Source organism: Panulirus ornatus, chromosome 36, assembly GCF_036320965.1.
Source record: "Panulirus ornatus isolate Po-2019 chromosome 36, ASM3632096v1, whole genome shotgun sequence".
Lineage (NCBI taxonomy): Eukaryota > Metazoa > Arthropoda > Malacostraca > Decapoda > Palinuridae > Panulirus > Panulirus ornatus.
The window spans coordinates 3,893,328-3,908,754 of record NC_092259.1 but is presented as its reverse complement, the minus strand read 5'-3'; the positions used below and the strand labels follow the sequence as shown (position 1 = coordinate 3,908,754).

The 15,427-nt window shown below is 39.4% G+C and overlaps 1 protein-coding gene across 2 annotated transcripts in view; it reads left to right on the top strand.

Annotated features, from left to right (window-relative positions):
- The window catches only part of LOC139760262 (uncharacterized), a 56,227-nt gene extending 45,517 nt beyond the window's left edge, over positions 1 to 10,710 (top strand). The window contains exons 6-7 of one of the 2 annotated variants that reach the window (XM_071683201.1): positions 804 to 941; positions 8,596 to 10,710. In XM_071683201.1, the coding sequence (XP_071539302.1) occupies positions 804 to 941; positions 8,596 to 9,885 (1,428 nt within the window). In that variant the 3' untranslated portion in view covers positions 9,886 to 10,710. The remainder of the gene's footprint in view (positions 1 to 803; positions 942 to 8,595) is intronic. The other variant, XM_071683200.1, reaches the window with a different exon arrangement.
- The last annotated feature ends 4,717 nt before the right edge of the window (positions 10,711 to 15,427 follow it).

The window sequence follows — 15,427 nt, the reverse complement described above, 5'->3', positions numbered from 1 at the left end:
CTCTACACTGCGGTCAGTGCATGGTGACTCATGTGACTCACGCCAGCTCCCCATAATACTTTATCACGGAGTTATGAGAAATGCTCAACACTGCCAGATCTTGTTTTTCAGTCTTCTTTTGTATATCAACCTCATCCTCTTTGTGTGTTGTAAGGATGCAGATGTTTCTTAGATCGTACATGCGGATATTTATTGTCAAAAACACGGATGCAGATTTAAAAAATGATGCGGATGTTCCACATATGCAAATGTGGATGCAGATTTCTGATACATCTCATCCCACATTAGTGGAACAGACTACAGAGGAGAGAAATTAGTTATAAAAATAGAAAACCTTTTATCTCCTAAGCTGTGTCCCTTGAGCATTTTTCATGGGTTTCTTACCCAACCCTGTCTTTCCTTCTCTATTCTTATAAAAGCTTTTCATGAACCCAGTGACCACTTTTGGCATGACACTCACACTCTGTCTATTCTAAGCTGCTTGCTTAGTGGTTCACTGATTTCACCTTGTAATTTGTATGTGATTGTTCCAGGGCAGGTCCAAAATAACAAACTGCCAGAGTCTGTGCTGAGTGATAATCAAAGGATGAAGAAGGCCATTGGTTCCTTACGAAAGTACAGAGTTGAATAGTTTTAACCCAAATTTCATGAAGATATACAATAGAATGTCCTTCATGCTTGTGAGACTCCACTTTGGAGAGAAAGAGTTTTTCAGATTCTTCATTTTATGTTATTAAGTTACTTATATCTGATTAAATGTAAACTTGCTTATCTTATCACTTTCTCTTTTTACTGCAAACCAGAATCCAGATATACAATTGATTCCAGTAAAGAATAATGAGATTGGGAAAATTATTGGACCAAAAGGATTGATTATCAAGGAAATACAGAGGTTCTCTGGTGCAGTTATGCGGATAGTCACCAACAACGGTCAGTCCAAGGTACGTAATTATATACGGAGGAAAAGGAGTTTCTCATTCTCAGGTATGTAATTATATTCAGAGGAAAAGGAGTTTCTGTTATTCATTAATTCAGCTACTGTCTTTTTGTGGCCTTTTGGTTTCTTCCAAGACAATGTGGACAAATCTCAATACTGCAGTAAACTATTGATGTAGAAGCAATTAAATTGCTTTTTAGCTCTTGGATGATGTGTTCTGGATGTTTAAAGGATGGATACAGTATAAATAGTAGAAAATCTTCAGAAATTTTTAAAAAATATTAAGATGTGGAAAAAAATATCATTCTGTGATGGCTGACCTCCTAATACATATGACTGTACTGTACACCTAGGCAGGTGTAATATGCAGATTTAGAGTCCCCTATGAACATACACACATCTCCCTTTCCACTACCTGTAATTTGCTGCACTTTATGAATCAGTGTGGGAAGTAACAAAAATTAGTGTCTCAGCGAATGGGTAATGGATGATTAGTCAAAAACTCTACATCTTTCTCATTATTATAAGCAGTGAACTAAAAGATATATTTAAATACCTGTATAAAGGTGTCCTTAATGGAAAAGTACAGAAGTTGGATGTGTTGGAAATTAAATACTTGAGGACAATATGTGGTGTGAGGAGTGTTGATTCTGTAAGGAATGACAGTATAAGAGAGCGGAGTGGTTATAAGCTGACGTTTGATAAGAGCTGAGCAGAGTGTGCTGAATTGGTTTGGACATATGGAAAGGATGAATGAGGAAGACTGACTAAGCAGATATCTGCATGAGAAGTAGAGGGAATAAGGAGGAGGGGGAGACCATGGACGAGTTGGGAGGTTGGAGTGAAAGATGATACGAGTTATATGGGCTGGGACATGCAGGAGCGTTAGAGGCTTGCATGGGATAGAGCAGATTGGTGTGATGTACACAATGGTTGATATGTCAGGATGAAGAACCTGGGTATGTGAAGTGGTCAGGGGAAACCACTGTTAGGTTTCTAGAGACTGGCTGTGGAAGGTGGAGCATTGATTTTGATGGATTATACATGACAGCTGGAGAGTGGATATGAGCAAACAGAATGCTGTTTCTTCATCTGTTTCTGGTGCTATCTCGTTTATGTTGGGAAACAACAAATAAGCATCAAAAGAAACTTTCATGTACTTCTACCAAAAAAGATGAAAGAGGCAAAACCTCTAGTTTTATATAAACCCTGAAAATAAATTACAGAGGTATAAGTTTGTTGAGTATTCCTGGCAAATTGTATGGGAGGGTATTGATTGAGAGGGTGAAGGCATGTACAGAGCATCAGATTGGGGAAGAGCAGTGTGGTTTCAGAAGTGGTAGAGGATGTGTGGATCAGGTGTTTGCTTTGAAGAATGTATGTGAGAAATACTTAGAAAAGCAAATGGATTTGTATGTAGCATTTATGGATCTGGAGAAGGCATATGATAGAGTTGATAGAGATGCTCTGTGGAAGGTATTAAGAATATATGGTGTGGGAGGCAAGTTGTTAGAAGCAGTGAAAAGTTTTTATCGAGGATGTAAGGCATGTGTACGTGTAGGAAGAGAGGAAAGTGATTGGTTCTCAGTGAATGTAGGTTTGCGGCAGGGGTGTGTGATGTCTCCATGGTTGTTTAATTTGTTTATGGATGGGGTTGTTAGGGAGGTGAATGCAAGAGTTTTGGAAAGAGGGGCAAGGATGAAGTCTGTTGGGGATGAGAGAGCTTGGGAAGTGAGTCAGTTGTTATTCGCTGATGATACAGCGCTGGTGGCTGATTCATGTGAGAAACTGCAGAAGCTGGTGACTGAGTTTGGTAAAGTGTGTGAAAGAAGAAAGTTAAGAGTAAATGTGAATAAGAGCAAGGTTATTAGGTACAGTAGGGTTGAGGGTCAAGTCAATTGGGAGGTGAGTTTGAATGGAGAAAAACTGGAGGAAGTGAAGTGTTTTAGATATCTGGGAGTGGATCTGGCAGCGGATGGAAACATGGAAGCGGAAGTGGATCATAGGGTGGGGGAGGGGGCGAAAATTCTGGGAGCCTTGAAGAATGTGTGGAAGTCGAGAACATTATCTCGGAAAGCAAAAATGGGTATGTTTGAAGGAATAGTGGTTCCAACAATGTTGTATGGTTGCGAGGCGTGGACTATGGATAGAGTTGTGCGCAGGAGGATGGATGTGCTGGAAATGAGATGTTTGAGGACAATGTGTGGTGTGAGGTGGTTTGATCGAGTAAGTAACGTAAGGGTAAGAGAGATGTGTGGAAATAAAAAGAGCGTGGTTGAGAGAGCAGAAGAGGGTGTTTTGAAATGGTTTGGTCACATGGAGAGAATGAGTGAGGAAAGATTGACCAAGAGGATATATGTGTCGGAGGTGGAGGGAACGAGGAGAAGAGGGAGACCAAATTGGAGGTGGAAAGATGGAGTGAAAAAGATTTTGTGTGATCGGGGCCTGAACATGCAGGAGGGTGAAAGGAGGGCAAGGAATAGAGTGAATTGGAGCGATGTGGTATACCGGGGTTGATGTGCTGTCAGTGGATTGAATCAAGGCATGTGAAGCGTCTGGGGTAAACCATGGAAAGCTGTGTAGGTATGTATATTTGCGTGTGTGGACGTATGTATATACATGTGTATGGGGGTGGGTTGGGCCATTTCTTTCGTCTGTTTCCTTGCGCTACCTAGCAAACGCGGGAGACAGCGACAAAAAAAAAAAAAAAAAAAAAAAAAAATAAGATAATCAACCAATAAAGGCCTCATCCAGTTCTAGAAATTCAAAGCATAAGAATTGTGCTCTTCCCAGTAACTCTATAACCTCAGTCTACACAGAGGTCATGCTAACTTAATTATCCCATATAAAATATGTATATTGTTGAATGACTTCAGTCCTTTGGAGGATATTTTTTTATTTATTATACTTTGTCGCTGTCTCCTGCGTCAATGAGGTAGCACAAGGAAACACGAAAGAATGGCCCAACCCATCCACATATACATGTATATTCATACACGTCCACACACGTACACATATATACATACACAGACATATACATATATACACATGTACATAATTCATACTCGCTGCCTTTATTCATTCCCGTTGCCACCCCACCACACATGAAATGACAATCCCCTCCCCCCACACACATGCAAACATGCGAAGTAGCACTAGGAAAAGACAACAAAGGCCACATTCGTTCACACTGTCTCTAGCTGTCATGCATAATGCACTGAAACCACAGCTCCCTTTCCACATCCAGGCCCCACAAAACTTTCCATGGTTTACCCCAGACGCTTCACATGCCCTTGTTCAATCCACTGACAGCACGTCAACCCTGGTATACCACATCGTTCCAATTCACTCTATTCCTTTCACGTCTTTCACCCTCCTGCATGTTCAGGCCCCGATAGCTCAAAATCTTTTTCACTCCATCCTTCCACCTCCAATTTGGTCTCCCACTTCTCCTCGTTCCCTCCACCTCTGACACATATATCCTCTTTGCCAATCTTTCCTCACTCATTCTCTCCATGTGACCAAACCATTTCAATATACCCTCTTCTGCTCTCTTAACCACACTCTTTATTACCACATATCTCTCTTAACTTTTCATTACTTACTGAATCAAACCACCTCACACCACTTATTGTCCTCAAACATATCATTTCCAACACATCCACCCTCCTCCACATAACCCTATCTATAGCCCACACCTTGCAACCATATAACATTGTTGGAACCACTATTCCTTCAAACATACCCATTTTTGCTTTCTAAGCTAATGTTCTCGCCTTCCACCCTTAATATTAGTTGGTGATTAAAGTGAAGAACAATGAAACATGAGAAATAAATATCGTAATGGGATTACATGGGGAAGGAGGCACATTGAACTCACTCTTGTAGAAGAAATTACATAATAACTGCATCTAGTTCTCTTTTTCTAATCCTGGGGTTGTGAAATACTTGAGGAACAGATGATCGCTACAGCACACAAAACATTTCCAAAGAAAAAAGCATTATCCTCCTCATTTTCCAGCCATTCATGTATTCACATTTATTTATTGGTTAAAGATGTTGCATTTCTACTTGTATTTATGTTATTTACTACCTGTGCTGTGCCTTTTTATGAAGTATCGTTTATGCAATTAAAGTCTTTTGTGTAAAGAAAGAAGCAAACATTTCAATATCTTCCCCACACTTGCCACACAATCTCCCTCACCTTGAATGTTAGGATAAAAGATATAATAATTCTAAATCTTTTCCTTTTCTTTTGTACTTAATTGCTGTTTCCTGGATCAGCAAAATTGTGCTAGGAGCAGTCATTCATAATGCTCCAAAACTACAGTCCCCTCTCCAGCATTATACTTGCATATAAAATGAGAATACATTTGGAATACAAGCACAATAGAAAGAAAGAAACTATCTACACATTTTCATGTCTTACCTGGAGTGTCTTGCACATCACTCACATCCACTCTGTGCGCACACTTGGCATTTGGCATTGGAACAGGCCAGCACAAAGGTAATAATATAACTTTTTGAGTATTTTTTAGTTTCCTCTGAATACCAATCTATCATTTCGTAGATGATAGATCCCTCTTACTGCTTGATGGAGTTTCTAGACTGTGCCTGCTGTTTAAGCAATAAAAGCCTTTAGTTTAAGGATGTATTCTAAAACTTTTAAATTCTTGTGGGTTCATATATTTTGTATAAAACAGCAAGAGCTCTCTGCATTGGATAATGTAAATAAGATGTAAGAATGGCAAAAATGCACCACTTTGTTAAGCTGTGACTACCTAGAACAAAGTTGTGCACCTTGGAGAAAAAAATTACATGCAAATTTTTGTAAATAATGTGCAGTGTATGTAATAGATAAGTTTCATCCATAAGAGTGTACTGTCCATAAGACTTTGAAAGTAAAGTTCTCACCACCTCCACCACTGCTCTCAGATACAATGGACTATCGGTATAATTGCAGGAGTATCCCCACAATTTGTCCGTTACTATATTACATCTTCATATTTCCCACCTGGATGCCTTTGAGCAAATGAGAGAGCACTTGGCTTCAATGGGATCAGAACCCATAAATCTCTTATCTGTTTGGCTGGATGCCTGTGTGAAATTTTGTTGTGGCTTAAGGAAGGAAGAAATGACATGTTGGGAAGGGAAGTGGTCACAGTGAGCAATCTTCAAGAAGAGGTCCGTGTACAGAGTACCAAGTAAAGTAAAGAGTAAATGAAACGAGTGAATAAGGTGTAGAAGGTATTTCAGGAAGCAGTGTTTTCATCTTTGGAGGATGTGTGTGGTATGTAGAAGGTGGATATGTATGAGAAATTGTAGTAAGTGGATCATGAAGTTAAATTGCTTGTGGAAGAGAAAAGAGCTGTATGGACAGTACCTGCATGGAGTTGTTGTGAGTGATTGGAGGGTGTTCAAAAGATAGTGAAAGAATTCAGGAGGAAGGTACAGAAGCTGAAAAGTTGCCAAGTGAGAGATGGGGTGAGAGAGTATCAGCAGACTTCTGGAAGAATACAAGAATGTTTTAGGAGATTAATAGTTTGAGGAGAACAAGAGAACAAATGGCAGTGTCAGTGAGGGAGAGTAGATGGAGAAGTGGTAGCAGGCAAATTGGTGAAGAAGAGATGGAGCGATTTTTTTGAAGGACTTGAATAACTTGATTAGGGTGATGAATGTGGTATGTTTGAAGGTGATATGTGGAGCAAGAGTCAAGGTGGATGATTTGGTGAAAAAAATAGGGAGTGGTGTATGCTACATAAGATGAAGTAATAAAGGGCAGCAGGAGTGGATGGGAATGCAGTTTCATTTCTCAAGAAAGAGGGAGATATAATGTTAATTGATTAACCAGGATTTCATTGTTTGTTGGCCCAAATTGAAGTACCTGAGAATGGCAGAGTGCATGTATAGTGCCTTCATATAAAGTCAAGGGAGCAGAAGTGATTGCTCAAATTACAGAGGTATAAGTATGTTGAATATACTTGTTAGGGTGTATTGGGAGTGTTGATTGAGAGGTTGGTGGCATGCATAGAGCATCAGATTACAGAGGAGTAAGGTGGCTTCAGGGGAGGAAGAGAATATGTGGACTAGGTGTTTGCTGTGAGAAATTCCCAGAGAAAGAGAGGAATTGTGTATGGTATGTATGGACCTGGAGAAGCATATGATAGGGTTGACACAGACTTCTTGTGTAGGAATTTATAAATTTATGGTGTGGGAGGAAAGCTATAAAATGCAGTGAAGAATTTTTACAGGGAGAATAAGGCATGTACACAAGTAGGTAAGGAGAAGGGTAAATAGTTCAAGGTCAAGATAGGTCTGCAGGATGTTGGTGTGGGGCTAGGAGGTAAATTTTTAAGTTTGCAGATGATGTGCTTTTAGCAGAACTGAGAAAGTTCCATAAGCAGGTGTCTGGAGTTTGGGAGAATGTGTGATAGTATAAAGATGAGAGGAATGATGTGTTGCAGGGGTAAGATGATTTAAGTGTAAATTTGAAATAGAAGGATGTACATTAAGTGCAGTCCTTAAGTACCTGGGGGGAAACATAGCAATGAATGGGTCTGTAAGGGCTGAAGTATGTCACAGAGTAGAGGTCCTGGGTACATTGAAAGTGTTTGCAAGATGTCAGTGTCTGTCTGGGCAAAGATGGTTGCATTGAAAGGCACAGGAGCCCCTATGATGTTGTCAGGATGAGAGTTTCAGACTTAGAATGGAAGATATATGAGGCAGATACACTTTGTAAGGAATGAGAGTGTAAGAAAGAGGTATAGTAGTAGTAGTAAACATAGTTTGACAGACAGCTGACCTGGAAGTGCTGAATGGTTTAGATATGTGAAGATGATATGTAAGGGGAGATTGTCTTAGAGGTTATAAGGTGTTGGGACTAAAGGGTACAAGGAAAGGGGGAAACTGGGGAAATGGAAGGAGTGAGCAAGAGAGGTTTTTATATACCAGGGCTTGAACATTTAGGATGGTAAGAGATTTGTATTGAATAGAACAGACAGGAGCCATCAAACATATAACATAGTGTGTTTAATGATAATGTATTAGATGTGGAATAGCTAGGTGAAATAAGCAGATTTTATAGGAAAAATATATATTAAGGATAAACCTCTTTTGATACTCATATATATCCTGGATTGTATTCAGATTGTTGTTGTTAAATCAGTTAAAAGAGGAATTTGTGTGGTTATAAGTATATATGCTGTTATTTGAAATATGAAATATGGCTTCTTAAAAGAATGACTAACAATATACTTATACTTTTACAAGAAATACATTAACAACGATTGGAAATATATGGGGAGGAGGTCAGCGCAAGAAAGTATCTTCTCTGCATTGAAGATGTGCATGTTTACCAAATTGATCCCTAAAACACAGGTTAAATCAAGTTTTTTATCTTCTTTCATAGCACAGTTGATAATTTTAGGATATAATGATTTATCAGGTGACTGGTCGTATACTGTAAGTTTCAGTCTTGATGCTGATATATCTATCAAAGTAAGGCAACTGAAAAGGGAGTGGATTTGGAAATAGGGATTTAGGCATGAATGATACTATTGCATCCCCCTTCCCTGTAAGTATTCTTGTACTTGATCCTCCCCATTCTCTTGGGAAAGACTTGCAGTAAATAAGATAATGATTTGTGAAATATATTTCAGGTCATGATGCTTGGAAACAGTGAAGCTAAGTCTGCAGCTCAAGATATAGTTGAAATTCTCCTGCGACGTAAAAGTGTTGAGGGATATGAAGAATTCTTCAAGCAATTATCCAGAATCAGAAAGGGGTTCAGTTTCAGTATCATAGGGTCTCTGGACACATTTTCAAAAGAAAACAACCAGGATTTGAATTTGAAGACAAATGATATGAGAATGCCTCCTGACACATTTTCAAAAGAAAATAACAGCAGTGCTGATAATCAGATTGCTTCCTCAGACTGGAGTTTTAAGTTCCTGAATAAACTAGGCAGAAAGAAGACGACTGTTATAAAGAATTTAAGACGTAATATCAGACGGCTAGATCTTTACCAAGAAACTATAAATGATAGTGTATCTAAGCTTAAAACCTATCAGAAAAAGTTAAAAAGATATCATTTAGGTATCTCAGAGACACGTATTGCAAAGAAAAATTTGAGGAGAGTAGCTCGTGTTGTTATTGGCCGAGAAAGGTATGGACCAGGAAAATATATCTATGAACACCTACATAAGCTAGAATTGGATATACAGTTAAGTCAGAAAAATCATAAAGTTCCTGAAACAGTGTGTCAAAATATTATGCATACTCTTGCTCAGGTCTATGATCCTCCTTTGGAGAAACTTGACGAGATCTTGAAATTTGCCAAACAATATCGGAATTCATGTCTTAAGAGTTTGAAAAATACAGAAACAGTAAATCAGAATGATGGAACAGAATCAAAAAAAGGAACAAAAAAAAATTGGCAAGCATCTAACCTTCAGGAAAAAAACATAGCTCAGAATGAAGATATTATATCTGAAGATATGAAGGCAACCCAGAAAGAGAAAGGAAATAAGTTGCAGTTAGAAAAGGATGTGAAAAAAATTTTACTCCAAAAAGATAACACCAGAAAAACTTCAAAGGAAACAAAGAAGAAGGCAACAAAGAACACCAGAAAAACTGGAAAGGAAACAAAGAACACCAGAAAAACTGGAAAGGAAACAAAGAACACCAGAAAAACTGGAAAGGAAACAAAGAACACCAGAAAAACTGGAAGGGAAACAAAGAAGATGGAAACAAAGAATAAAGTGAAGCAGCAGTGTAAATTGTGTAAAAAGATCAGAAAGCAGTGTAGTAAGTGTTTGAAGCAAAAACTGTTAAAAGATTCCGGTTCAAACATTTTGCATCCTCATAAGCAGGTGGATGCCTCCCAGCTTAAGAAAGTTAATAAAGCTGAGACTTCTAAAATTGGAGAGAATAAAGACTATGAAAAGTAAAGGCAATAAATCACAAAAGTTAAAGGTAAGTAAAAAAAAGGCAATAAATCACAAAAGTTAAAGGTAAGTAAAAAAGTGAAGGAAAGGGTAATTAAGAATAACACAAAGAAAATACCTGATAACTGTTAACCAAATTTGTAAGATGATTATAGTATAAGGGTGACAAGCCTTTTTTTTAATACCTAATTGCCTCTCTTGCCTTAGTGAGATATCCTTAGGAACCAATGAGAAGTGGACTTGGCTGCATAAATCCACTCTCTAGCTGTTAAGTATAATATACCAAAAGCAGAGCCTCTGATGTGGGATGTTTAAACAAAATTAAATGTTTTTATAACATTTCATACTGAAGATTAAAAGAAAAATAATTTGCTCAACATTTTGTGCATTAGGTATGAAATACATGAAAAATGTGTTCTTTTCCAGTGCTTCCTTTCTAGTAGATCATTCAAATGTCAGGGTATCCAAAAGATTTTCTAAACTGTGGTGAGAACCAAATGGTAATACGTACTTTCCAGCAGAGATAAGCTTATTCTTTAGAGACAGAGTAAATTAGATACTACTGTATTCATTTTTGTATGCCTAGGATTGATGGTCATTTTGTCAAGACTATGGACTAGCCAACATGCTTTTGTAAAGACTGGGAAACTGTGGAAAATGTTGGTTGGTTCCCATACACAGACATTAATAATAAATCACAAAATGACTGTATTTGTATGCTTTCTGTCAACTCTTGGTGTAGGATTCACTTCCCACAGTGTACTCTGCTGAAAATATCGGGTCTGTAGACACAGTGTATCACTACACGATTAAAATCTCTCCCATTCATTTATGCTTTCACTCTGCCCATTCTGTCTTGCCTTTACCTTTGATGACATCTAATGGAACTTACTCAAGTAATTTATTTTGCATGTCATTTTAGGTTTTTATTTGGTTCCTTATGTTCATCAGGGTCATTTTTAATTATTTCCATTCTCATTTATTTTGTAAAAAAGATCAGAAAGCAAAATTCTGTCAAGTATATATGTACTCATAAAGCTATAATGAAAATTCTGCTAATGAAAAAGATCAGAAAGCAAAATTCTGTCAAGTATATATCTTCTTTTTTTCTTTTTTGCTTTGTCGCTGTCTCCCGCTTTTGCGAGGTAGCGCAAGGAAACAGACGAAAGAAATGGCCCAACCCACCCCCATACACATGTATATACATACGTCCACACATGCAAATATACATACCTACACAGCTTTCCATGGTTTACCCCAGACGCTTCACATGCCCTGATTCAATCCACTGACAGCACGTCAACCCCGGTATACCACATCGATCCAATTCATTCTATTCATTGCCCTCCTTTCACCCTCCTGCATGTTCAGGCCCCGATCACACAAAATCTTTTTCACTCCATCTTTCCACCTCCAATTTGGTCTCCCACTTCTCCTCGTTCCCTCCACCTCCGACACATATATCCTCTTGGTCAATCTTTCCTCACTCATTCTCTCCATGTGCCCAAACCATTTCAAAACACCCTCTTCTGCTCTCTCAACCACGCTCTTTTTATTTCCACACATCTCTCTTACCCTTACGTTACTTACTCAATCAAACCACCTCACACCACACATTGTCCTCAAACATCTCATTTCCAGCACATCCATCCTCCTGCGCACAACTCTATCCATAGCCCACGCCTTGCAATCATACAACATTGTTGGAACCACTATTCCTTCAAACATACCCATTTTTGCTTTCCGAGATAATGCTCTCGACTTCCACACATTCTTCAAGGCTCCCAGGATTTTCGCCCCCTCCCCCACCCTATGATCCACTTCCGCTTCCATGGTTCCATCCGCTGCCAGATCCACTCCCAGATATTTAAAACACTTTACTTCCTCCAGTTTTTCTCCATTCAAACTTACCTCCCAATTGACTTGACCCTCAACCCTACTGTACCTAATAACCTTGCTCTTATTCATATTTACTCTTAACTTCCTTCTTTCACACACTTTACCAAACTCAGTCACCAGCTTCTGCAGTTTCTCACATGAATCAGCCACCAGCGCTGTATCATCAGCGAACAACAACTGACTCACTTCCCAAGCTCTCTCATCCCCAACAGACTTCATACTTGCCCCTCTTTCCAAAACTCTTGCATTTACTTCCCTAACAACCCTATCCATAAACAAATTAAACAACCATGGAGACATCACACACCCCTGCCGCAAACCTACATTCACTGAGAACCAATCACTTTCCTCTCTTCCTACACGTACACATGCCTTACATCCTCGATAAAAACTTTTCACTGCTTCTAACAACTTGCCTCCCACACCATATATTCTTAATACCTTCCACAGAGCATCTCTATCAACTCTATCATATGCCTTCTCCAGATCCATAAATGCTACATACAAATCCATTTGCTTTTCTAAGTATTTCTCACATACATTCTTCAAAGCAAACACCTGATCCACACATCCTCTACCACTTCTGAAACCACACTGCTCTTCCCCAGTCTGATGCTCTGTACATGCCTTCACCCTCTCAATTAATACCCTCCCATATAATTTACCAGGAATACTCAACAAACTTATACCTCTGTAATTTGAGCACTCACTCTTATCCCCTTTGCCTTTGTACAATGGCACTATGCACGCATTCCGCCAATCCTCAGGCACCTCACCATAAGTCATACATACATTAAATAACCTTACCAACCAGTCAATAATACAGTCACCCCCGTTTTTAATAAATTCCACTGCAATACCATCCAAACCTGCTGCCTTGCCGGCTTTCATCTTTCGCAAAGCTTTTACTACCTCTTCTCTGTTTACCAAATCATTTTCCCTAACCCTCTCACTTTGCAGACCACCTCGACCAAAACACCCTATATCTGCCACTCTATCATCAAACACGTTCAACAAACCTTCAAAATACTCACTCCATCTCCTTCTCACATCACCACTACTTGTTACCACCTCCCCATTTGCGCCCTTCGCTGAAGTTCCCATTTGCTCCCTTGTCTTACGCACTTTATTTACCTCCTTCCAGAACATCTTTTTATTCTCCCTAAAATTTAATGATACTCTCTCACCCCAACTCTCATTTGCCCTCTTTTTCACCTCTTGCACCTTTCTCTTGACCTCCTGTCTCTTTCTTTTATACATCTCCCACTCAATTGCATTTTTTCCCTGCAAAAATCGTCCAAATGCCTCTCTTCTCTCTAACTAATAATCTTACTTCTTCATCCCACCACTCACTACCCTTTCTAATCAATCCACCTCCCACGCTTCTCATGCCACAAGCATCTTTTGCGCAATCCATCACTGATTCCCTAAATACATCCCATTCCTCCCTCACTCCCCTTACTTCCATTGTTCTCACCTTTTTCCATTCTGTACTCAGTCTCTCCTGGTACTTCCTCACACAAGTCTCCTTCCCAAGCTCACTTACTCTCACCACCCTCTTCACCCCAACATTCACTCTTCTTTTCTGAACCCCCATACAAATCTTCACCTTAGCCTCCACAAGATAGTGATCAGACATCCCTCCAGTTGCACCTCTCAGCACATTAACATCCAAAAGTCTCTCTCGCGCGCCTGTCAATTAACACGTAATCCAATAATGCTCTCTGGCCATCTCTCCTGCTTACATACGTATACTTATGTATATCTCGCTTTTTAAACCAGGTATTCCCAATCACCAGTCCTTTTTCAGCACATAAATCTACAAGCTCTTCACCATTTCCATTTACAACACTGAACACCCCATGTATACCAATTATTCCCTCAACTGCCACATTACTCACCTTTGCATTCAAATCACCCATCACTATAACCCGGTCTCGTGCATCAAAACCACTAACACACTCATTCAGCTGCTCCCAAAACACTTGCCTCTTATGATCTTTCTTCTCATGCCCAGGTGCATATGCACCAATAATCACCCATCTCTCTCCATCAACTTTCAGTTTTACCCATATTAATCGAGAATTTACTTTCTTACATTCTATCACATACTCCCACAACTGTTTCAGGAGTACTGCTACTCCTTCCCTTGCTCTTGTCCTCTCACTAACCCCTGACTTTACTCCCAAGACATTTCCAAACCACTCTTCCCCTTTACCCTTGAGCTTCGTTTCACTCAGAGCCAAAACATCCAGGTTCCTTTCCTCAAACATACTACCTATCTCTCCTTTTTTCACATCTTGGTTACATCCACACACATTTAGGCACCCCAATCTGAGCCTTCGAGGAGGATGAGCACTCCCCGCGTGACTCCTTCTTCTGTTTCCCATTTTAGAAAGTTAAAAAAATACAAGGAGGGGAGGATTTCTGGCCCCCCGCTCCCGTCCCCTCTAGTATTATGAATGGAAATTGTGAAAACCTTGTGGAATAAATGTGATTTGGGGCATGGGATATTTAGTATTATGAATGGAAATTGTGAAAACCTTGTGGAATAATGTGATTGGGAATACCTGGTTTAAAAAGAGGAACATACACAAGTATACATATGTCAGCAGGAGATGCTTAGCAGGCATTACTGGATTATCTATTAACTGATAGGCATGTAAAAGAGATGCTTCTGAATGAAATATGCTGAGAGGGTAGCTAGTGGGATGTCTGACCATCATCTTGAGGAGGCAAGGCTGAAGATTTGTATAGATTTGGGGGAAAAAAAACAATACTGGTGAGAAAAGAGTGGTGAAAGTAAGTGAGCCTGGTAGACTTGTGTTAAGAAATATCAGGAGAGATTGAGTGTAGACTGGCAAAAGGTGTGAGTAAATGAAGCAAGGGGAGTGGGTTAGGAATGGGAGGTATTTAAGGGAGCAGTGTGTACTGTCCACCAATAGTGAGCTCATGCCACCTATAGGTCTTAGCTGCCAAAAGTATGTCTTGATTAGACCAGACATGCCTCCCCTCCCTCCATCTCATTGCATCAAGACGTATCAACCCTTTATCAACTCCTCGGAGCACACATATGGTCAGTGGATCACAACCACTAACTGGAGGCAGGTAATGAGTATGGTAGATATGGATGGGGCAGCTGGACACTAGGAGGACACTAAGGCAGCAGTATGAGACCTGCTTTCCACAAGAGACAGCAATTACAGAGGGGCAACAAACCATGAATCACCAATAAGATATTAAACGTTATGAATAAACAGAGGCATGGGTGCAGCAGAGGCAAAATGAACCTGTAGAGACATCTTCATTTCAGAGAAACAAAAAAGCGAAGTGTGTGAAACTGAACAAAGTAACATTAATTCAACAAAAATTTTTGAGTGGACTGATATGAATTTTAGAAAAGTAGAAAAAGGACAAAATTACAGTTTTCAAATCAATCAAGCCATGAAGAAATTAGTGAACAGATAAAAAAATCACTTTACTAGCATGTGCACAGAAATCTCCTGGATTGACCCTACATCATTTCATCACTTTTTACCTTCAATTTTTTTTTTTTTTTTTTATACTTTGTCGCTGTCTCCCGCGTTTGCGAGGTAGCGCAAGGAAACAGACGAAAGAAATGGCCCAACCCCCCCCCATACACATG